Consider the following 26,761-nt stretch of genomic DNA (forward strand, 5'->3'; position numbering starts at 1 on the left):
ACATTGGACTGTTGATGACTAGAAACATGTTGCCTGGTCGGACGAGTCTCGTTTCAAATTGTATCGAGCGGATGGTCGCGTACGGTTATGGAGACAACCTCATGAATTCATGGTCCCTGCATGTCAGCAGGGGACTGTTCAAGCTGGCGAAGGCTCTGTAATGGTATGGCGCGTATGCAGTTGGAGTGATATGAGACCCCTCATAATGCTGCTCAGAAGAGATCTCCACTTCCTCGTACTCTTGCGGATTTATGGACATCTCTGCGGGTTTCGTAGTGTCAATTCCCTCCAGCACTACTTCAGACATTAGTCGAGCCTATGCCACGTCGTGCTGCGGTTCAAAATGGCTCTAAGCACTATGGGACTTAACATCTGAGGTCATCAGTCCCCTAGACTTAAAACTACTTAAACCTAACTGACCTAAGGACATCACACACAACCATGCCAGAGGCAGGATTCGAACCTGCGACCATAGCAGCAGAGCAGTTCCTGGACTGAAGCACCTAGAACCGCTCGGCCACAGGGCCGGCTCGTGCTGCGGCATTTCTGCGTGCTCGCGGGAGCCCTACACGATATCAGGCAGGTGCAGCAGTTTCTTTGGCTCTTCAGTGTATCTGTCATTCCAGTATTCGTGCGACGTAAATCAGAAACTATAGCGTCTTCCACAGTGAAACAATACCGAGCGATCTGACTCCGTGTTGTGGCCTGCTTTGTCACACACTCCATTCTGGTGTCACTACGATTACTGAGAGACTGCACCGTTTAAACACACATTTGCTCAAACATTAAATTTTCTCTGTAGCTGCACCTCTCAAAGCAACTTTGTTTTTCCGGGGCGGTAAATGATTCGAGCACCGCCACAGTGCCTTTCATGATTTTCAATCCTAAATTACATATTACGGATGTACATTCTGTAATATATTTGGTAAAGCTTTGTTTCAAAACTGAGTAGCTATAACATTTCGGACGCTCTCGATTACGCCCAAGATTTTTTAAAGAATTCCTTTTCTTCCTTTGACGATAAGATTTCAGTAGCATAAGAAAACACTGATTTCTCTCTGAAATCATTCAATAATTCGTTCTGCAGTTCCTCAACCTCAGAGAATAGTTTCTGGTGAACTGAGACGACCGTAAGGAGTTAATTACTGCAATGCTGCGCTGAACAATCCGCTGACAGAACTTAACTTTTAACTATGAGTTTAAAATCATTCCCCCCCTCTACTTGCGCACGTTGTCTGTGGTGGAGTTGTAATTGCTGCACCAGTAAGTAGTACTTCCCACACTGAATTGTTCGATGCGTACATTTCATCGGAATGCTGACTGGTGCTTATTGATGAATCTTCTCCCACCCGATCCGTTACCATCTCTTTACCATCTTTAGCTGCGCGAACTGTTTTTCGTCGTGAGCCTTGGCCAGCTCTCTATGGATTGAACGACACAGTTTTCACCGAGGTTCTATGCACAGCGAAAACTTTCTTCCACTTAGGATGAAGTCTGTTGCGAAAGTTTTCTCTTTTCATTCGTTCTGCTTTCCGGTTGCTGCAACCTCCTGCGCCGTACATTAACCGGAGTTCTGTTAAGTTCCAATATGGAGTCAGATACTACGTCAAAAACCAGCCATGAACAGTAAATAAAGTATCTGATCAAAAGTATCGGGACGTCTATTAGTGGGCACTAACATGAGATGCTTCCACCCTTCGTCTTTCAAATTCAGCCCAAGGATGTTCCACTGCAGCCTTCGGCTACCAAAGCCCACATCGATGATGTTTCGTTGAATGGTTCGCACGCTGACACTTGTTGATGACCCAGCATTAAAATCTGCAACAATTTGCCGTACGGTTGCAGTTCAGTCACACTGAACCATTCTCTTCAGTCGTCGTTGGTCCCGTTCTTGCAGGATCTTTTTCCGGCCGTAGGGACGTCGCAGATTTGACGTATTCCCAGATTCCTGATATTCACGGAACACTCGTGAAATGGTTGTACGAGGAAATCCCCACTTCATCGCTACCTCGGAGATGCTGTGTACCATCGCTCGTGCGCTGACTATAACATCACGTTTAAACTCACTTAAATCTTGACAACCTGCCATTGTAGCAGCAGTAACCGATATAACTGCGCCGGACACTTGACGTCTCATACAGGCGTTGCTGAACGCAGCGTCGTATTCTGCCTGTTTACACATATCTGTATTTGCATAAGCATGCAGGTACCAGTTTCTTTCGCGCTTCAATGTAGATTTACCTAATTCACTGCAGACCAAATCCGGGATTGTTTCTTTGAAAACGACACGGCTGATTTCCTTCCCCGAATCCGAGCTTGCGCTCCGTCTCGAATGACGTCGCTGCCGGAGGGACGTTACTTCGTAACTTTCCTCTTCCTCCTCCTGTTCCCTAAATAAACTTGACCGTAAACGTTTGGGCCAATATCTACAAAGGTAGTCCGTACCGTGTCACTTTATCTTCCCTGCTCCCAAATGTACAATGTGATCAGCTATTCCTATTAACTATCCCGAATAATTTACGTGCTTTTGATTCAGTTGGTTTTACATATTTTGTGAAGGACATCTTTTTATTCGACAGTAGTTATAATTTATTTTATTCGTCTTTCGGCAACTAGTTTCGAGTCTAGCTTATCACCAGGAGCTAATTTCTTTGCAAAATACAGGGGTTGGACAAAAACATGGAAACACAGCGAGAAATGCATACTCGAACATTAATGCAGATGCTATTCACGCCTGCAGGTTGCGATGTTGTCCTTGATCACGAACGGCACTTGTGCAATGTCCTCAATACGTTGCAAGTGTCAGTCGTGGTCAGGACAGTGTTCTGTGTAGTTGCGAGAGCGTTGTGTCGGAGCTAAGTGAATTCAAACATGAGTAAACTGTTGGCGCTCCTATGGTGGGTACTTCCATAGCCAACGTATCAGAAGTGTTAGCTGTTTCAAAAAGCACAGTATCGAAGATTTACACCGCATACATGGAAAGCAGAAAATCTTTGTCTACAAGACGAAAGTGTATCTTCAGTGATAGTGACAGACGCTCCTTGAAGACGATTGTGAAGAAAAATAAAGACGACGACAGCTGCAGAAGTCACTGCAGAACTGAATGCCCCACTCGCAAACCTTGTTGTTGTTGTTGTTGTTGTTGTTGTTGTGGTCTTCAGTCCAGAGACTGGTTTGATGCAGCTCTCCATGCTACTCTATCCTGTGCAAGCTTCTTCATCTCCCAGTACTTACTGCAACCTACATCCTTCTGAATCTGCTTAATGTATTCATCCCTTGGTCTCACTCTACGATTATTACCCTCCACGCTGCCCTCCAATGCTAAATTTGTGATCCCTTGATGCCTCAGAACATGCCCTACCAACCGGTCCCTTCTTCTTGTCAAGTTGTGCCACAAACTCCTCTTCTCCCCTATTCTATTCAATACCTCCTCATTAGTTACGTGATCCACCCATCTAATCTTCAGCATTCTTCTGTAGGACCACATCTCGAAAGCTTCTATTCTCTTCCTGTCCAAACTATTTATCGCCCATTTTTCACTTCCATACATGGCTACACTCCATACAAATACTTTCAGAAACGACTTCCTGACACCCCAATCTATACTCGATGTTAACAAATTCCTCTTCTTCAGAAACGCCTTCCTTGCCATTGCCAGTCTACATTTTATATCCTCTCTACTTCGACCATCATCAGTTATTTTGCTCCCCAAATAGCAAAACTCATTTACTACTTTAAGCGTCTCATTTCCTAATCTAATTCCCTCAGCATCACCCGACTTAATTCGACTACATTCCGCAAACCTTCTAAGCACCAAAATACAAAGGCAGCTCCATAAGCTGGGAATTGCAGGATGAACTGAAATTTGAAAATCACACACCAGTGATGCAAATGCCCGTAACGGGTAAACGTCATGGCGTAGCCACACAACCTGGACTTTGGAGGAATGGAAGAAAGTCATTTGTTCCAATGAGGCTAGTTTCATACGGTTTCCAACTTCCGACCAAGTTTGTCCTCCAATAGTGATACACGGCAGGGGTTCGGTGATGATTTCGACAGCCATATCGCGGTATTCCACGGGCCCCATGGCTATTCTACATGGTTGCATTACTGCCAACGATTATGTGACCATTTTGGCTAATCAGGCCCATCCCAAGATACAATGTGTGTTCCCCAATGGTGCTGATGTGTTCCAAGTCGACAGGCCCTCGCTCACACAGATCGCGTCCGCAGCTCGTGGTCTAGTGGCTAGCGTTGCTGCCTCTGGATCACGGGGTCCCGGGTTCGATTCTCAGCCGGGTTGGGGATACTCGGTCTGGGGACTGCGTGTCTGTGTTGTCCTCATCATTTCATCGTCATCATCATCATCATCATCATCATCATCATCATCATCATCCGTGACAGTGACTAACTGGACTGTGTAAAACTGGACTGTGTCAAAATTGGTACTTTGTACGGGCGCTGATGACCGCGCAGTTGAGGGCCCCACAAACCAATCATCATCATCATCATCATCATCATCATCATCATCATCACATAGATCGCATTGTCCAGGATTAGTTCTGTGAGCTCGAGGATGAATTTTCGCATCTCCCCTGGCCACCACATACACCAGATCTCAATATTATTGAACCTTTGCGGTCTACTTTGGACAGAAGGGTGCGTAATCCCTATTCACCTCCATCAGAACTTGTCAGTATTTTGAAGGAAGAATGGTATAAGATTCCTTGAAAGACCAAACAGGACCTGTATTTCGCTCGAACAGTCCACGGGTGTACTGCCGATCCTGAGTGTCCAACGTAGTGCCCGTTGGACACTATGGACCGGCAATGCACCCTTGGACTGTTCGAGCAAGAAATACGCCGGGAGAAACTGAAGAATCACAGGACCTGCATTTGTCCATCCTGAAACGACTGGAAGCTGTTTTGAATGCCAATGTTTTTCCTACAACATATTGGGCATGGTAATTTGTTGCTTGTGCTGTTTCCATATTTTTGCTCATCTCTATTGGTATCGCCCGTTATGAGTCCCGTATGAAATTACTTGCCGGAAGATAAATAAATAAATTGCAGCTACAGTGGAATAACAAGATGGTTTTCTTGGAATTCGTCACATGACTCCACCAGAGAATCAACAACACGGAGACATAATTACGGATAGTCTGTTCTAACCGTATCCGCTATCCCAATCCAACCTTGGAGCTACAAATAGGCCCGACCTTATCGACAGTGTTAGTACAGAGACAGCGATTAGTGACCATGATACCATGGTGGCGATAGTTAAAAGTTAATAAACCCATAAAGAAGGCTAGGAGAGTATTTTTGAGAGAAAGTGCAAATAAACAATTGTTAGCATCCCATTTACAAAAAGAATGGACACTATTTAGTTCCAATATGATGGCAGTAGAAGAATTACGGGCAAAATTTAAACTGTGAAAATAGCGCTCTCGAGAAGTGTGTGCACATTAAGTGGGTTAAGGAGGGAAAAAGACCCACCGTGGTTTAATATAGAAATATGGGAAATGATGAGGAAGCAGAGACTGTTGCGCAATGTCAGTGGGCAAAAGTTACTACAAATTCGTGAGTCTATGAAAGAATCGATGCGCAGCACACAACTTCCACCGTAGTACCTTAGGTAAAAATCAGGCCAAGGACCGGAGAAAATGCTGATCCTCCACAAACTCGCGAAACGGGTCCAAGGTTTCTATCCAGTCACTCGTGGCAACAGAAGACGACAATAGGATAATTGAAGTTTTGAATATCGCATTTAAGAAATCATTCATGCACGACAATCGTCGAAAAGGCTCGCGTGCGGATGACATATTAATAGGCGTCCCTGGCGTAGAGAGACATCTGAAAGAGTTGAAAACAAACAAGTCGGCGGGTCCGGATGGAATCCCAATTCGGTTTTACAGACAGTATTCTACAGCATTGGACCATTACTTAGCTTGCATTTATCGTGAATCTCTTCGCCATGGTAAAGTACCAAGCAATTGAAAAAAGCGGAGGTGATTCCTGTACATAAGAGTGTTGGTAACAGACAAGGGTATCGTCAGGAGTGCCCCAAGGAAGTGTGATAGGACCGCTCTTATTCACTATACAGGGTGTCGCATTTATCGTCACCACCCTAAATAACTATTTGTCCAGATGCAAATTACAAAAAGGTTTCAAGCAAATGTTCTTTTCCCGCCCGGGAGGCATCAATCAGCATGATTGCCTTCGTTGTAGCTTTTTTCATTTTTTTTTTTTGGCAAAGGTATGAACAGCGGTACGACTTTTTTTAAGTGGAACCCTGTATTTTTTATTCGGTAATTAATTTCCTCTCCTACAGACCTATTCAAAAATGTATCACAGTGTACCATTCACTGAAACACAACGTTATTAATTACAGAACACAACATTGACGTTGACGTTCCCAGCGGTTAGTGCAGGTACTCAGGGTAATGGAACACATCCACGTGCTGACGCTGACAGCGGACAAACGTAAACATAAGTAGAATGCACACCCCTCATTCCGTCAACCATCGTCAGTTGAAGAGTTGTGTGAGTAGAATGTACACCAACGAAGAGAAGGTAGAAATGCTACTCATCTATGGGGAATGTAAGTTAGCAGAACAGTAACTGCAATCCTGTTTTCTTATGTACGAGTACATTTAGTACAGTAGTTTAGTCCTTTCAAATACCGTTGTGTAGGGCAGGAATGCAGTAAACGCTGTCCTTCCTACAAACTGCATCGACATAACGTTTCTTTTATTGTTGTTGTTGTTGTTGTTGTTGTTGCTGTTGAAGGTAGGCGAAATGCTACGCAGGCAGCGGAACTGTAGAGAGAGCGATATCCTGACAAGAACCTACCTTCCCGACGGATATTTTCTCGTCTTGTTGCGACGCTTCGGGAGACGGGAATTTTCAACCCACGACTACGCAATCGTCGTAGCACTCGCACATGCGAAGCTGCCGAAGTTACTGTTCTCGCTTACGATGCTATGAATCCACATGTGAGCACACGGCAGCTTGAACACGAGAATGGCATTCCTAAAACCAGTGTACATCGTATTCTTACACGTCACCGGTTCCATCCTTACAATGCACCAAGAACTGCATCGGAATGGTTTACAGAATCGTGTACAGTTCTGTCAGTGGGCACAGCAGCAAATCCTCGCCAACCCGAACTACTTCTCCAATGTTCTATTTACCGATGAATCTTCATTCTCAAACAAAGTTCAGGTAAATACAAGGAACATGCATTTTTGTCCAGCAACAACCCACGATGGCTTAGACAGGTGGGACATCAGCGTCATTGAAGAGTTAACGTCTGGTGTGGGATGCTTGGTACTGTACTACAATTATTGCCCCTTATTTCATCAATGGTAGTCTAAACGGCACATTGTATGCCAACTTCCTCAGACGAATTCTTCCTCCTCTTCTGGATGAAGTGCCACTAAGAATCAGAATTCTTATGTGGTATCAACACGATGGCTGTCTAGCACATAATGCCTTGCGTGCACGTCGTGTTCTGAATCGAAGGTATCCTGCCAGATGGATTGGTCGGGGAGGAGCAGTTACTTGCCCTGCTAGGTCTCCTAATTTACATCCTCTGAGGTTTTTTCTTTGGGGGTGCGTTAAAGACGTTGTCTATCGCGGTATTCCAACAACCCCAGAGGACAGGCGGGAACCTATCGTGCTTGCTTGTAATTCTCTTCAGCAGGCAACACTGGAAGCAGTAAATAATTCTTTCATTCAACGAGTGCACCAGTGTATCGCTGTCCAGGGTCACCACTTTGAGCACCTTTGAATGTTCTACACCTAGGCAATGGTACTGGCGAGTCAAAGCAATTTTGTGTTATATTTTTACTTGGTTTTCATTTGTTTTCTGACAACTCCAGCAACTGGACAAGTTTGTGGTCCCGGGCACAAAATCTATGTTATGTAATTAATAATGTTGCGTTTCAGTGAATGATACACAGTGATAAATTTTTAAATAGGTCTTTAGGAGAGGAAATGAATTACCGAATAAAAAATGCAGGGCTTCATTTAAAAAAGTCATACCGCTGTTCATAGCTTTGTAAAAAAAAAACAAAGCTACAACGAAGGCAATAATGCTGATCGATGTCCCCCTGCGGCTAAAGAACATTTGCAATGGCATCTTCCTCTAAACGCAGAAAAATCTAAGTTAATGCAGATGAGTAGGAAAAAGCAATCCTGTAACGTGCGAATACAGCATTGGTAAAGTGCTGCTTGACAAAGTCACAGCGATTAATATCTAGACATAACGCTGTCAAGCGATATGAAATGAAACGAGCATGTAAGGGCGATAGTAGCGAAGGCGAATGGTCAACTTTGGTTTATTGGAAAATTTTTAAGAAAGTGTGGTTCATCTGTAAAGGAGACTGCTTATAGACCACTCACTAGTAGGACAATTCTTGAATAATGATCAAGTGTTTGGGGTCCCCACTGGGTCGGATTAAAGAAAGACATCGTAGTAGTTCAGAGGTGGGCTGCTAGGTTTCTTACCAGTAGATCCGGTAAACATGCAAGTATTACGGAGATGCTTTGGGAACTTCAACAGGAACCCCTGGAGGGAAGGCGACGTTCTTTTCGAGGAACATTATTGAGAAAATTTAGAGAATCGGCATTTGAAGCTGACTACTTGACGATTCTACTGCCGCCAACGTACATTTCGCGTGAGGACCACAAAGATTACAGAAATTAGGTCGTACGGAGGCATATAGATAGCCGTTTTTGCCTCACTCTATTTGAGAGTGGGACAAGACAGGAAATGACCAGTAGTGGTACAACGTATCCACTGCCATGTGCCACACAGTGGCTTGCAGAGTACAGCTGTGGATGTACAAAGTAAAATTTCTTTACTGAATATTCTTCCAGGTATTGCAATTCTAATGGCCAGCAGCGTATTAACTTCCAGCACGGGACAAGAGCGTTTGAGAAACCCTGGTGCATTTGGGCACTGGCAACGAGGGTTGTTCAGACACACTGGCGAGGCACTGCCTTTGTAAAAATACTCCATTAGCCTTTTAGCCTAAAATGGGAAACAGATGAATGTGCCACTGCTTGTTGTCTGTGATCACTTGATATAATATCAAAACATGATCAGCAAGTGCAGCGTCTGCAATGACACTAGAGATACTTTCAACAATACACGAAGGCCATCCAAAAATCATTTCAAAAGGAGCAACGAATTGGCTCCAGTTTCTTCACATGCTAGGAAGAATGTCCCGTCAATGTCAAGGTCATTAAAGACGGGGCAACACTAGTTCCCGGGTTTTCATTATGTACCTAGAATATACCACAGAAGTTTATAATAATAACATTCATTCCACTGCACAAATACATTGACTATATTTCCATGGAGCCTTTATACCGCTCAAAACGGTGACTAAAAAACGGCAATGGTGATAAAGCCTTCGATTCACAGAAACACTGTACACGTGAAAGCACGTCTGCAGTGGATTGACTGGACGTCTGCTGACAAGCACTCTGAGAAGGTAAGAAGATTAGCGTATGTCATTACAGACCCAGTTTGACAAGAATGGGGAAGGGACCAGATGACGTCTTGTTAAAGGAATCAACCTGACCAGCACCTGGTTTCGGACAACCGTAGAAAACGTAACGGTAAATTACACATGCCAGGCGGGAATCTGGACCGAGCCAGGACACGTAGCTACAGCTACGTCCACGGACGAGGTAAGGTCGTGACGATAAAATAATATTATTGTATCACGGCCTAACAGATTCCGACTCGAAACATCGATACTGACACAGTGGACCGCGCTAGGAAGCGGCCGCAACGCGTAATCTGCCCAGTAAACCTGCTGTTGCCTGTGGACTCTGAAACACACACACACACACACACACACACAGTAAGTGCTACACAAGATACATGTGGTTCGCCGATCATAATTACAGCAACTAGAGAACATGCCCGTGTTCAGATTTACGAGGTACCTTCTACTTGAATATTTACCAACAGGAAAAAGATTTGGGTTTAAAGTCCCATCAATGACGAGGTCTTTAGAAACGGAACGTAAGCTGGGATTAGGGAACGAAAACGGACGTATCATTTTCAATGAAACCATCCCAGTATTTGCCTTAAGCGATTTTGGGAAACTATGAAAAACCTAAATCTGGACAGTCGGACGGTAATTTAAACTAACATCCTTTCGAATGTGACTGGCCGGCGAAGATGTGGAAGACTGACAAGGGAACGGCGCCTACTCGTCGCCACCGATTTCGTCCTAATCTATGATACGTTCACGGCTGGTCAGAAATGAGAGACAGGTTTATCGCATTTGCAGACTCGGAGATAGCTTTTGACAAGGCTGACTGAATACCCTCTTTTAAATTCTAAAGATATCAAGGGTAAAATACAAGGAACGAAAGGTGTGTGTACGGGCAACCAGACAGTAGTTACACGAGTCAAAGGACATGAAAGGGAGGCGGTGGCTGAGAAGGGAGAAATCCAGCGTTGCAGCCTATCCCCGAAGTTTTTTAATCTGTACGTTGAGCATGCACCAAAGGAAATCGAAGAAAACGCGGAGAAATAGCTTAACCGCAGCCTAGGGGGTTGATTTCCGAATGAATTCTCACTTCGATACTTACGGAAAGTGCTAGTCCCGCAAGGAATACAGAGCAATTCCAGTGACGTTTAGAATGTAGGGAAGAGGTACTGACGTTGAGTAAAGCTGTGGCGGCGAGTCGTGGCGCGGTCAATGTTTTAATCAGCTGTTAACGGCCGGACACGACCACATCTACATTTATACTCCGCAAGCCACCCAACGGCGTGTGGCGGAGGGCACTTTACGTGCCACTGTCATTACCTCCCTTTCCTGTTCCAGTCGTTTATGGTTCGCGGGAAGAACGACTGCTGGAAAGCCTCCGTGCGCGCTCGAATCTATCTAATTTTACATTCGTGATCTCGGGAGGTATAAGTAGGGGGAAGCAATATATTCGATACCTCATCCAGAAACGCACCCTCTGGAAACCTGGACAGCAAGCTACACCGCGATGCAGAGCGCCTCTCTTGCAGAGTCTGCCACTGGAGTTTGCTAAACATCTCCGTAACGCTCCCACGCTTACCAAATAACCCTGTGACGAAACACGCCGCTCTTCTTTGGATCTTCTCTATCTCCTCTGTCAACCTGACCTGGTGCGGATCCCACACTGATGAGCAATACTCAAGTATAGGTAGAACGAGTGTTTTGTAAGCCACCTCCTTTGTTGATGGACAACATTTTCTAAGGACTCTCCCAATGAATCTCAACCTGGCATCCGCCTTACCAACAATTAATTTTATATGATCATTCCACTTCAAATCGTTCCGTACGCATACTCCCAGATATTTTACAGAAGTAACTGCTACCAGTGTGTGTTCCGCTATCATATAATCATACAATAAAGGATCTCTCTTCCTATGTATTTGCAATACATTACATTTGTCTATGTTAAGGGTCAGTTGCCACTCCCTGCACCAAGTGCCTATCCGCTGCACATCTTCCTACATTTCGTTGCAATTTTCTAATGCTGCAACTTCTCTGTACACTACAGCATCATCCGCGAAAATCCGCATGGAACTTCCGACACTATCTACTAGGTCATTTATATATATGAAATGCTAGCTAAATGCAGGAAAGCGTAGAAAGAACGACTGTCGATAAACCTCCACATGAGCTCAAATTTCCCTGATTTTCTCGTCGTGGTCATTTCGAGAGACACTAGTGGGAGGAACTAATATGTTACCCAGCTCTTACTCGGACATAAGTTCACAGAATCTCAAAAGTAACCCTTTCCGTGAAACAAAACGCCTCTCTTGTAGCGACTGAAACTAGAGTTTGTTGATCGTCTCCGTAAAGCCTCGCGCCTACTAAACGGTCCCGTGAGGAACGGTGCCGCTCTTCGTCGGATCTTTTCTGTCAATCCAACATGAATCCTAGGCTGATGAGCACTACTCATGAATCGGTCGAACAAGTATTTTGCAAGCCACTTCATTCGTGGATGAACTACTTTTCCGTAAGAATCTTCCAAAGAATGTCAATAACACATCTGCTTCCCTTACAATCTGTTTTATGTGGTCATTCCACTTCAGGTCGCTCCGGATGATAACGTCTAGTTATTTTGCGCCAATTACCGTTTCCAGTTATTTCTCGTTAATAGTGTAATGCTACAGTAGTGGCTTTCTACGCCTATATATGCGCAACAAGTACCCCACCCCCATTGTCGACTGCCAGTCCCTCCACCAATCCTCCGTAGTTGTTCCTGCATTTAGCTAGTCTTCTCACATACCACTCTTGCTGTAGACAACAGTGTCGTGTGCAAAACCCTCTTGGAGCTTCCGATGTAATTCAGTAGACCATTTATAAACGGTGTCTCAAACGTTTTGGGTCATAGATTATAGTGGGTCCACAATCGATTACTTTGAGATAGGGAATCAATGATCGGAAATGCATATTTATTGTGCTATGGACATACACAGCGTACATCGCATAACAACAAAGTACCTCATAGTAATTGTTCAAAGAGACGACCGCCATTCTCAATGCATGCATGGCAATGGCGCATGAAGTTCTGCCGCACTCTCTCAAAGATCCCAGGTGTCTCCAGAATGAGATTTTCACTCTGCAGCGGAGTGTGCGCTGATATGAAACTTCCTGGCAGATTAAAACTGTGTGCCCGACCGAGACTCGAACTCGGGACCTTTGCCTTTCGCGGGCAAGCGCTCTACCATCTGAGCTACCGAAGCACGACTCACGCCCGGTACTCACAGCTTTACTTCATCCCAGGTGTCTGTTGTACCAGGAGACAGGCAGCTTGGACCCGAGCAAGCAGGTGATCATCAGTTTCCACGATTTGACGTAACCCCAGAGGATAAACTCCAGAGGTGAGAGACCCAGTCATCGCGCTGGCCATGGGGCAGGACCTCCCTTTCAAATTTCCAATCCAACGCTGAGGGTACGTGTTGTTCTGGTGCACCGTCGTCTTGAAACCACATCCTTTCCTGGACAACAAGGGGTGCAGTCTCCACCACGAAATGTGGCAGCACATGTCCCTTGGGGTGTTCCAGAAATTACCTTTACACCTGTCGACTTCGTCCTGTTGATAATAATGTATTGAGGTCCACCTCCTAGAAAGTTCTGAATCCAGTCACAGATCTGGTTCGATACTCGGTAATCTTGTTCACTGAACGACAGGGCAGAACTGTACTCGACGCCTTCCAGAAGTCAAAGAATACGGTATCAGGCTGGGCGCCTTTGTCTGCAGCGCTCCGGACTTCATGGACGAAAAGAACAACGATCTCTATTTCCCAAGATCTCTGTTTATGAAATCCATGTTGGACTTTACAGAGCTTTTCGCTCTCCAGAAACGTCATAACGAGTCAGAACATGTTTCATAATTCTACAACAGGGTGACGTCAGCGATAAGAAATGGTTCAAATGGCTGTGAGCACTATGGGACTTAACATCTGTGGTCATCAGTCCCCTAGAACTTAGAACTACTTAAACCTAACTAACCTAAGGACATCACACACATCCATGCCCGAGGCAGGATTCGAACCTGCGACCGTAGCGGTCACGCGGTTACAGACTAAAGCGCCTAGAACCGCACGGCCACACCGGCCGGCGTCAGCGATAAGAGTCTGTAATTATTCGCATCAGTTCGACGACCTTTCATGAAAACAGGAATAACCTGTGATTTTTTTCCAATTTCATGAAAGCAGGAATGACTTGTGCTTTTTTCCAATCACTTGGTACTCTCCGTTGTTCCAGCGAAATACGATACATTACTAATGGAGGGGGGAGTGCGTTCTATTGCATTATGTCTACAGTCCAGATGCTTTTCCACGATTTTAGTTGATTTTTTATTTCGCGATTGTGTATCTCAACATCCGCCATTTTGCCGTTCGTGTGATAGTTGAAAGGAGGAAAAGTACGATATTCTGGGTGAAATGATTTCGGAATACTGACGGAATTCAGTATTTCGGCATTCTCTCCGTTGTCTTCCGTATAGGTGAAATTGTGGTCACTGAGCAATTGAATAGACGTTTTCGTTCCGCTTGGTGACTCCAGTAAGACCGTAACTTATTCAATTTTTTTGTCAGATCGGTTGGCGAAATTTTACTTTGAATTCATTTAACGCTTCTCGAATTGCTCTCCTTGCGCGCATTTTGGCTTCGTTCACATTGTTTATCAATCAGACTTCTAATAAACCTGCAATTTTTGCTTTTGAACTATCTAACTCGGCTATTGTACCATGATGTGGTACCTTGCTTGGCACATACTTGTCCAAGGCATACTGAACAACGCCTGCCGGTGTGGTCTTGCGGTTCTAGGCGCGTCAGTCTGGAACCGCGTGACCGTTACGGTCGCAGGTTCGAATGCTGCCTCGGGCATGGATGTGTGTGATGGCCTTAGGTTAGTTAGGTTTAAGTAGTTCTAAGTTCTAGAGGACTGATGACCTCAGATGTTAAGTACCATAGTGCTCAGAGCCATATGAACCATACTGAACAACGCGTCTCAATTTCATACATGACTGTTCCACATCTTCCTTCGTCTACGAACTGAATATTTGATGCTGACTCCCCGGATACTTTGCAATTTTTTTCCTGTCGCTCTTGCTAAGCAAAAATATTTTCCTACCTTTCTTAAAATTCACTGTAACAACTGTAGTCAATGATGGTGTAACAGCCTTTTGATCACTGACGCTCAGCTTTACATAAACTGATCCGAAAACTTACTGTCTGTTGGTTACTATGTCTAAAACATTACCATCACGAGTCTGATCTCTACCTCCTAGAAGTAACTTTCAGAAAAAGACATTCAGAACAAGCTCACTCTAATTTCTTTTAATTCCTTTCTCTAGCACCAGCTTTAATCGCATGACTCTCCTATTATATAGCTAGCAAATTCAAGTCTCCCCCGTAGTGAACTAACGTAACAAGAAACGTGATTCATCCGACCAAGTGAAGCGTTTCCATCATAGTCCAACATCGACGATCCCGTGCCCACTGAAATCTTAACACTGGGTCGACCTGGTAACATGTAGGGGTCTTAGTCTGCTGCGGAGCCCCATGTTCAATAACGTGCGGTAAACAGTAAGTTCTGACACAATTGTGCCCACAAAAGCATTATACTCTCTCGTCAGATCTGTCACAAATCGCCGCCTACACTGCTTCACAGAGCGGGCAAGCTCCGACCTCCACGTTCTGTTATGAACGTCCAACATTCTGCCGGGCACTCGTCATTTAAGCGTCCTTCAACCACTTTCTATGGGCGTTCAATGGCAGTAGCACGCCAACAGCCGACCACTTTTGGCCTTAAAGAGACGCTTATTCCCAGGCGCCGGTCCGCAATCTGCCCGTTGTCAAAGTCGCTAAGGTCAGTAGATTCCCCATTTGTTGCCTGTATTGTTGTTAGAATATCTCCCATTTGTCTCCGCTCCGGTTAAATATCTTCCTTGACGCGTCACGTGCCTGTAACGTCACCAGGCGACATTCGATCTCGCAGTGGGCAGTGGTCAAAACGTTTTGGCGCAACTGTGTAGTTCTAAGAATCTCTATGAACTTAGCGTACTTGACAAATACTAGTTGTGTTATGGGTTGTAATCTACATCAAACTGTACCTCCTTTTCTTCCAGTAATTGGTCACACAATGTACTTACGAAATGCGTAACATCAATGCAAAAATAATTTACGTCAGTCATCAACTCACCAACTGGATGATGAAATAGGTGTATAAGAGGCATCCAAATGAAAACGAGACAGATGGGAAAAATAAGTAAACTGTTTATTATTTGAAATATGTTAATATACATGTATCCCACTGCGAGACAAAACGGTCAATGCCTACGTGCAAAAACGTTTGCAGGTGCCTATGCAACCACGATTGTACCCAGTGTCCACCTCTTCGTCCGACGCATATCGATGCCACGAATGTCTTTCTTCAGGGCTCCAAAAATATGGAAATAGCACGGGGAGGGATCGGCACTGTATGGAGGATGTGTAAGGGTACCCCAGTAAAACTTCCAGAATGTAGTCGAAACAACCTTAGCAACGTGTTTACAGAGTCGGCACTTGTGACACACTGAACTCTGATTACTTTGCATGCATTCCTTGATGTCATGAGATAATTTTTTTGGTAACCGATTTCACGCACAAAGTTTCTTCCAGCCCAAAATCAACCCACAGGACTACGCGCAGCAATAATTTGTGTACCTCCTGTTGGCCTCTATCTAACAGGCTTTGGATCCACACAGAGATCATGCAGTAAGTTTATGATAGTTGTAAATAAAAACATTAACACCACCCATGCATATATATATATATATATATATATATATATATATATATATATATATATATAAACAGAGTAATGACCTTTGCGTTGTGAGCACATTCTTAACTGCTGTACGAAAATGTTAATGACACACATTTTCAAGAGATTTCCAAGAGAGTAGAGGGCCGTTAGTGAAAGACTGCACATTTTACAAATCAAGTTGAGGGCTTTGGCAGTGGCAAATTTCTCCTAATTCCTGCAGGGAATCTTTACGCCCATTTAACTGTGTTGTAAAGAAGATACAGGATTGTTTATCTGATCCACTCTGCCTGACCTGGGTTTCTTCAAAATCATTCCAGGTGAATGCCAGGACGATTCTTACTAACAGGCAATGGCCAAAATCTTCCCTTTTCATTGCCCCTTTTCATGACTTCTAAATAAAGTAAATCCTAAGACTCTGTTTATATTATTATTACTATTATTTTTGCCTTCAGTATTGTTTCCATTCACACAGTTACAGTCCGATGTTTTATTCTGTTTTGCTTTCCTACAGTAATTTCTGTGTCTTTTATTACACTCGTCATCAACACAGGCTTCCAATTAAATAAAAGTAAAATAATGTGGAACTTGAAAAAGGACGAAATGTGTCATCTTAGCACTCACTCACGAAGTATTTCCAGAGGGCAACAAACTTACCTTAAGTGAAAGAAAAATAATCCTACAACTGGCTGGGTATCGAAGACCGAATGTACAGACTCGCAGTCTGATACATACCCACTAACCCTCTATTATTAATACTAATGCCATACAGACAAATAGCCATTTTGAGGGTGGAAAAAACCTGCAAGTACAATGGACCAAAAGTTATTCATCATCCATTAACAAGACATGTGCCACAGGACACAGTTTGTAAGTTCAACAACATGGAGGAATATGTGTGACTGTTCTAATGGAGGAGAAAACTCAATTGGGAGATGGAGCACAGATCTGAAACCAGGCTACACCCTCTGTGAGAGACTTGAAGACACACTCAGCTGTTTCATAAGACTCTGTAACAGACTATTATTTGATCAGTGTTTACTACAGCCATTACCATAAAATGTTTACAAAGATGTCATATTGTTTAATCATTTTACTGTTCTGAATTCCTATTCAGAGTAATTTTATAATGCAATATACACAAAAAGGACATCAGAAGACTAGATAGATAGGTAAGGTACCTGTAGCAAGGTGTGTGTCAATCAACATGACGTAGTAACTAAACAGATACACAGTCCAAAGAATATATCCCCCTGACTACTTCATGGTTAACCCTCCACAGTCGCACCACTGTACCTGGCTTATTTTAACAGTCCATCATTTCTGGTCAGCTTCTCAGAATATTGGCATCACCTACTCATTGCAACAATACTCGTTTTGCCGCCTGACCCAACCGAACCCAATTTTGCAGGTACCTTTCTGCCCACAAACAATGTAGTTAGTATGTGCCTGGTTGTTGTAGGATGCAATGCATGACCAATGGACAGTTAATATGTTACACTATGGACGTGAATGTTGCACTCCGCTAATCTAATATGGATAAAATGTAAACTAATCTGTTTGCTGATGATGCAAGCAGTCCTATGAAAGGTATATTTTTAGTAAACTTAGAGAAACTCAACTTCACACACACACACACACACACACACACACGGGGTGATAACTGCTGATCTAATGGATCATTTCAGCACAACATACAGCCTGATTACTTTTGTTCTCGACATGGAGAGCATGAGATTGACAATTACTGAACTGGCTGTCATGGGCGTGTCGAAAAGAACAGATACCTGTTTGATCCAATAGCCATTATGAATTAAGACACAAGGTAATTACAGACACTGGCTGCGAGTGGTCATTGATTGAAATCAATGGGGAAAATTAAAAATTTATGCCAGACTGGGATTCGAACATCGAGTCTCTTGCTTACTAAGCACACACTCTGATCACTAAGCCATCAGGACTCAGTTGCCATTGCAACTGCACAGACTACCATAGCACACCTCCCGTCAGACCCAAATTCTCAACTTATCCACACATTGCTAATGTAGTGACAGGAGGCATACTACAGTAGTCTATGCAGTTGCAATGACTACTGTGTGCAGATGGCCTAGTGGTGAGAGCAACTGCCTAGTAAGCAGGAGACCCGGGTTTGAATAACCATTCAGCACAAATTATCAACATTCCCCATCGATTTCAATCAATGCCCACTCGCAGGCAATGTCTGTAAGCCCTTTGTGTCTTAATGTTTCTAGAGATAAACAGGATTTTTTGGGATACTGTTTCACATTACAGTCTGGTTATGAGTTGGCAAAATGAACAAATATGACTGGAGGAAAACTGGCTGTGGTGATCTGCAACACAGCCTGCGGTCTCAGTTAGGTTGAAATATTTGTGTGTGGTTGAGTTGGCAAGAAAACTGGTTGTAGAGACAGACTGACCTGTAGCTTGGGTTAAGAGTTGGCGAAGTCAAAAGAATGGAACTAAAGGAAAACTGACTGTGATGATGGACTGATCTTTAGCGCAGACTGATGATCATTTCAAAAACTTCATGGGGTATTTTCAAAAGTCCCGATATCTGAGGTGGTGGTTAGGAATGAACCTACTTACACCACAAAGTAATTTCATACACTCGACATCATGACAATGTTTTCAAATGCTATTTTCTCATTGGCTCCACCATCTTGCCTAATTACTCAACACGTTTCATCATGTTTACTTCCCATAGCCACCACACAAACAGTTACCAATTTCAGCATACATCGGAAAAGCTACGCTACACTGTAAGCACACTTTAAACTATGCCTCTATCAAATGTCGAATGGTTATCCTTCTTCTTCTTCAGCTGTTTGGAGGACAACATCTATTAACTGTACACTAGTCATCAACTGTTGAAGGTACAGTGACACAAACATAATATTCATAATTTTTTTTAGAAACTCTCAACTGTAAATATTCTTTAGTGGGTCATAACATGCGCGAACACTTGCACACCAATTACATAGCAATTATAATGACAAGGAACCAACAATGACATATACAGTGTTATATAATGACTGCTTAGGGCTCACACTAACGTACATTCCAAGTGAAACAAGAGGGTTTTCTGTGAGATCTGGTGTAGTTAGTTAGTTAGTTACGTGTTCCATAGACCATTTGAATGATTCATTATTAAAATAACATGGAAAGAGTTAGTTTATAGTATATGTATACGGGATTTGTGTTAACATTAATAAACGCATTATTATTTTTAGTCCTACTCATGCAACTACACTTAAATATATATACACTATGTGATCAAAAGTATCTGGACACCCCCAAAAACGTATGTTTTTCATATTAGGTGCATTGTGCTGCCACCTGTTGCCAGGTACTCATATCAGCAACTGCAGTAGTCATTAGACATTGTGAGAGAGCAGAATGTGGTGCTCTGTGGAACTCATGGACTTTGAATGTGGTCAGGTGATTAGGTGGAACTTGTGTAATACACCTGTACGCGAGATTTCCACATTCCTAAACATCCCTAGGTCCACTGTTTCTGGTGTGATAATGAAGAGGAAACATGAAGGGCCACGTACAGCACAAAAGTGTATAGCCTACCTCATCTGATGACTGACAGAGACCGCTGACAGTTGAAGGGGGTTGTAATGTGTGATAGGCAGACATCTATCCAGATCAGCACACTTGAATTCCATACTACATCAGGATCCACTGCAAGTACTATAACAGTTAGGCGAGAGGTGAGAAAACATGGCTTCCATGGTTGAGTGGCTGCTCATAAGCCACACATCACGCCGGTAAATGCCAAACAATGCCTTGTTTGGTGTAAGGAGTGTAGACATTGGACGATTGAACAGTGGAAAAACATTGTGTGGAGTGCCAAATCATGGTACACAATGTGGCGATCCGATGGCAGGGTGTGGGTATGGCGAATAATTAGATTTAAAAATTGCTTTGATACCTGTCAGACATTTTATGTTATTGGGCAAATGATCAAAAATTTTTGTTGCTGCATATTGAACTCCTTTCTGAGCCATTGACAGCTTTAACAATGGGTAATGAAGGTCATTTTTCCCTCTTGTGGAATAAGTATGTACATCACTGTTGTTCTCAAACTGTGATGGATACATCAAATGTTAGTACGATCGTATTTGTTGAACTGAAATGGCTGTAATGTGTGCGGTTTTTTCCCTAAAATTTATGGAGAGACCACTTAACAATTTTTTGGAAAATATCATTTACCATCTCTTCTGCTGCTTGTTCTCTAATGAGATCTAAAGTAATAGCACATCTACATTTATATCCCGTCTTTTGAGTTTTTGAGGGTGCAGATGTGAATGTATCCAACAAAATGGAGGGTCTCTGAGTGAAAATTTGGATTAGGGGAAGTTTTTGTAACTACAAAGGCCACAGGCCTGGGTAGGCCCACAGGTTGGTAATTTTCTCAACATATGACATGTTTTCTTCATGCTTTTTGGTTCTGCAAAGCACTTTACCCATGTGCCACGAGCTCACTAAAAAGTTTCAAACAATTTTAAAGAAATATAAAATCTGTATGATGTAAATGCCAAATTATTGGGACTATAAAATACACCACAAGTTGAAGCCCTCTAAACTTCCCTGCTGCTGGTAAACACTTGAATTTGGAACTAATTGAGTAATAAAATATTTGCCAGTAACTGTTCCAACTAACTGAAATGTACTGTGTTACATGGATGTGAGTGAGGATTTTATAAATAACACAATGTGCTGCTTCAGTGATGTTTAATAGCAATGTTTACTTTATCACAACACATTACACAAGCATGTTGGCACCTTCTGACACACATGTGTCAATTACACATTTTGTGTGACTACACACATCACACATACAATCATCTTTGATTCCAGTATAAACACAATCATATGGAACTTTAAGTGATGTTTATGTTTTTGTCCAGCAATCTGTGAGACAGGAGTTGGAATGTATATTCAATAACTGCCACATGCAAAACAACAAAAAAACATAGCTGTAATGTCTACGGAAAACAAATGATCCAGTTCCTAAAGTTCAAGTATAAGAAGAATATAACCTACAATATGAAATGTTTTCTCAAATTTAATTGTGTGTAAGATAAATGCAACAAATGAAAACCTTAACTGATCACAACAAACATTTTGATAGTAAAAACTAAGAAAACAGAAGGGCTAAATATAACTTATCTGGCAGCTCAAATTCATGGTACACAGACAACCTTTGAGCACTAAATACACAAGAGAATCAGCACCACAATTGGATACTATATAGCAGCAAAATTTATACGATTTTTCAACAACATTATGCGTTTGTGAAGATGGAGCATTCATAGGAAGTATTTATTTCAGTACAAAGTTAACGTTCTATAGAGAGAGCCGTACATAGAACTTCACCATTTGTAAGATGGTTCCAAACCAACTTTCAGCACCCTATTTTCTCATAGATTTCCATACATGGTTGTTACACAAATAGTAATTTCCTATAAGCCATAGGAATGTCTTCTGACTTGAATCATACAATGATAAACAAAATGAGTTATAGAAGACTTACTACAGTGATACATGACAATGTAGAATCCAGCGGGTCTAGCAAACGACACGAGCCATTGGTATATTCTTTTGAAGTGTGATCTCATACGTTACACAGATGGCACCTTCATTGTTTTTGTTTGTCTATTCTAGTCATAGCTGGTGTTTCTGTGTGTTATTTATTTTTTGTGGATGGTGAATCAGATTGTCCTGTTTACTAGCTCTATATAGGTCTAGGGGAGATGGTTAGTGTATTTAAAATCATGATACAGCAAGGCACAGGTATGGTTATGAAGTGAAGTAACAACTATGTCATAACAGACATTTTATATATGACTTCCATGGCTACATTTACCTTCCTGATGAAAATTTCTACAATTTTCCAAGTCCTTTGATTATATGGATCATAAAATACTACCATAGAGACTAAGACCGTATGGCATTGAAGGCCAGCCCCCCCCCCCCCCCCAAGTATGTATGGAGGCTTTCCTCAACAATAGAAAATGGAGGGTCACATTAACAGATAATACAATAGGAATAAGACTACATTCTGAATAAGGAAACATTAAATAGGGTGTCTTGTAACGTTCGGTGCTTGGCGCACTGCTGTTTTTGGTCCAGCATATCGGAGGGCTCATCAAAAACTGTGATGCTGGCTGCTGACACCAATATACTGATAAAAGGCTCAAACACATCCACGTCAAATGCACCCAGGAAAATAATGGAACAGACTTACAACTGATTCACAGTAACCAATATAATCCTTCATAATACAAAGATACATATTAAAAAATTCCAAGCAATCCAAGTGACTTTGTGATACCAGAAATAGAGATCAATGGGAATACATTGGATGAGGTGGGTAATGAGGAATGTTCAATACGAGTTTTTGGCTTTGGCCAGTGATGTAATGTTAATGGCTGCTATCACATCAACTTTTTCTGCATATATTGACAGTTTTGTTGCTAGTTGGCAAAACCAACTAATTTGAAAGTGAATAAACAAACAAATGAAACCTGGTCATTGTTACACACCAATCTCTAGCTTAGTGTAAAAAGTATGTTAGGTCGAGAGGTAACAGTTTGGTTGTGAGTTGGCAAAGCCAATGAATGTGATCCTTGTGGTGACAGACTGATTAGTACCTTAGCCCACCAGGGGAGGGAAAAAAAAAAAGACAGCACCACCATCATGTTATAGCCACTATACTGTTTACGGCATTTTTCATGTGATCCCTATGTCACTGGTCAAAGTCAGTGACATATATCATACATTCCTCTATATCTGATGGGACTCCGTGTCTGAAGTTCCTTGACATCCAAATGGATAACAAATTGAATTAGAAACAGCAAGCTGTTTAATTAAGGAAAAAAACTCAGTTTTTGGCTGCTTTACATTAGTATTCACTCTCACTGTGTTGACACGCAGACAGGATTCCTGGCATGCTCTTACTCAGTACTGTCCTATGTCATAATCTTCTGGAGCAATGCAGCAAGAAAACTGTATCAAGTTCATAACCAAACATCTTGCAGAAGCCTCTTTAGGGACCTTGGGACTCTTAAATGTCTGTGCCATCACATATGTCATGGATGGTATTTGTGATTAACAGCACAAGAGAATTTAGAATGAACTGGGCAATTCACAATCACAATACTAGAAGTTAAATTATTTCCATATAAATTATGAATCTCTGCCTTAGCATTTAGAAGAGTGTTTTATATTTTAGTGTGAAAACTGTAACAGGTTGCAGGCAGATACCAGGAATAAACTGAAAATCAAAAGACATTCAAAAAGAATATCTGATCAACCACTACAACTTAATGGAATATTTGTACGCAAGACTTTTGCTTAACCTTAATGCTTATACTAAACATATATTGATTTCAGAATGAGATTATCACTCTGCAGCGGAGCGTGCGCTGATATTAAACTTCCTGGCAGATTAAAACTGTGTGCTGGACCGAGACTCAAACTCGGGACCATTGCCTTTCGTGGGCAAGTGCTCTACCATCTGAGCTACCCAAGCACAACTCATGCCCCGTCCTCGTCTCCTAACTTCCAAACTTTACAGAAGCTCTCCTGCTACTATTGACTTCATCAGTATACAGACAGCTGATAATGCTCTGTGCACAACAAAATAAACACTTTGCTTTATGTATTAGATATACACATCAGCTGAGTAGTAGAAGAGGAGCAGTCTGGCTATTTTCTTAATAATACATATAAATAAAAAGTAACATAGAAGCAGTTCCATTATTATCAGTAGTATGAGTAGATCAACACTACAGTCCATTCAGTGTAAGAATATCCCTGGCAGTTGCACTGGGCTGATCATGACAGCTTTGTAAGTCTACTTCAACAAATCACATAAAGCAATTTTGTAAACATGTCTACGGCAATGTCTCAGTGTTGCCACAGCTATACAACTATTGTTTTTACCTGCAGGAATTACCACTACACATCTGAAAGCTGGCACCAGCACTGCTAGCTGTCAGGGATCTCCTTACGCTGACTCAACTAGTCATAGTTTGTTCTTAGTATACTTTACAGATGCCACTTGTAGTGGCTCCTTCTGCTCATTTATGTGTAATGGCACATTCCACATACCTCAAGAGCCTCCTTCCAGATACAATTTATGTAATACTAAATTGATGAATGAATGTACACTGGTTGAGAATGATGGGAGCTACACGGTGTTCGTGATTTACTTAACTAAGCTTACAATGAAAGGAGGATGGGAAGAAGAGATCTAATGGCACAATCACCTCATCTTATCCCACTTGATTCTTTTTCTAACAGGTTCAAATAACAAGACTCATGTACCAACAACATTGTACATAGCAAACAGCTCCTCATGAAAGGCAACATTACCTCTGATCCTTTCTAAACACAGCAAAGAAGCTGCCAAACAACTATGATAAATGTTATGTTGATGTTCTAAAAATTCCAGCAGCACCTGGGGGGCTACATGAAATAGTGTGTGTTTCCAACTTTTAATGTCGATTTCTGAGAAGACATCATTTCCCTAATTTTACTACTTTTAAAAATTCTGATTATCTTGCTAAATTCGTCCCACAGCTTTGGAAGAAGTCTACATTAACACACTCACAATAGTTTCTTCTTCCCCATCACAGATGATATTGTAAAGCACTAAATTTCAATGTTAAATTATTTATTTTGAACCTTTCTCCACTATTGTCTCCTTTTGTCAACAAATACTTCAAAAACTAAGTTCAGATAATTCATCTCTCCCCCCCATATGATGTTGCACTGCTCCCTGATCAGTAAACTGCATGTTCCCAACAGTACTCAGAAAACATACAACTCTGCTTGAATATTAACACAGAGTACCTATAGTGGAAATATATTTAAGAAATCACATCTACTATTTCTTTCCTTAAAAAAAAAAGAAAACAGATGAAAATTTAATTACATTATAATAGTTGTACTACAAGGACCCCACAAAGTATGGTCTCTGAGATGTAAAAAAAAAAAAAAGAGGTCAAAAACATACATTTAATAGTAGTACAGTGCAACAACATTGCGAAGGACTACTTTATTACACTGCCAATGCTAACTATGAAATAACCTAAAACATTAGAGTTTCTGTGAGCTGCACAACAAAAAATTTGTTTAATTCATTCTTAAAATCCATCACATTATACGCATGACAATATGCTGTCAGGTTGATACACATATGTGTACCAATATATCTGCCTGCTTCCTGTACTAATGTTATCTCCTTGAAATCTCTGAAGAGGTTTTTCGTCTCAATTTTTAATCATGCATTTCACTAATTTTTGAGAAAAGAGAACTGTTGGTAGGCCTAATGACAAGGAAAATTAATAATGATGGCTTACATTTCGTGGAATAGTTATCAAAACGTTAGTTTCTTGAAGAGGTCTCTGAAGGATATTCTACGATTAATACCACATATAATCAGTATAATACGTTTCTGTATTTTGAACATACTGTCTCTGTAAGTTGACTTTCCCCAATAAACTAGTCCACAACACACTGGAGAATGGAAATATGCAAATTAAACTAGTCTCTTCCTGATTAAATCGTCTATAGCAGTAACCACAAGGTACATCAAATCACAGCATATAATGTTAACAAGCACTATGAACAAAACAAGTGTGACAGTGCACAGATATCACAATGCCGTTATAATTATGGGTAATGCTTATGAGACAAATACAGCAATAACGTCTCACCCATGGAAATTTTGCTTCAAAAGCGCAGACGTTTAAAGCGTACTCAATACCAACTTTCGCAACATGTTTTGGTTCTGGTACACAAATATCGTAACTAACATGTCTCTAAAACCATCAAATATAAGGGCAAACAATGCAACAAATCTTTTGCATTATTTAGACTAGTAAGATGCATTTTCACTCGAGCGAAAAAGAGTGTGTCACAACGAATTTCAAAATCACGGACCAGATCTTTCAAGAACAAATGATAACTTGAAAATAAATTACTCTGTTAACTGTTACAATACTTACGCCCTTTTAACTCCATGCTTGTAAAAAGTGTTACACGCACAAACACAAAGACGACAGTAAACAATAAACAAAAAGACGTCAAATCATTACGCTCCACAACCCTATCCTCTCCTCTCACGGGCAACAACTACAATCTACACTGTACAATATCGCAGTAGATGACAAGGAATCCAAAGATCTCCATCGTAAACGCTACCTACCTATTCTTCGCCGTGTACAGCCAGATACCCGACTGCAACTAAAGTGACGCCACTGAACTGGCGTGATTAGGTCTGCAGAGTCTCTGGGGAACAGCGTTTCCACATTCTGTAGTCAAGAATGACATTATGGCATCAACCGACAGTAGCACCTTACTCATATGTCATACTGAGCCGTAACTACCCCCAGATTAACA

General features: G+C 41.9%; 1 protein-coding gene across 1 annotated transcript in view; it reads right to left on the bottom strand.

The window, feature by feature from the left end:
- Positions 1–26,492, bottom strand: part of LOC126184763 (protein crumbs) — a 301,898-nt gene extending 275,406 nt beyond the window's left edge. Inside the window, exon 1 of the mRNA XM_049927313.1 lies at positions 26,368–26,492. Within this exon, the coding sequence (XP_049783270.1) occupies positions 26,368–26,383 (16 nt within the window). The 5' untranslated portion in view covers positions 26,384–26,492. The remainder of the gene's footprint in view (positions 1–26,367) is intronic.
- Positions 26,493–26,761: the final 269 nt, after the last annotated feature.

This window comes from Schistocerca cancellata, chromosome 4, assembly GCF_023864275.1.
Source record: "Schistocerca cancellata isolate TAMUIC-IGC-003103 chromosome 4, iqSchCanc2.1, whole genome shotgun sequence".
Lineage (NCBI taxonomy): Eukaryota > Metazoa > Arthropoda > Insecta > Orthoptera > Acrididae > Schistocerca > Schistocerca cancellata.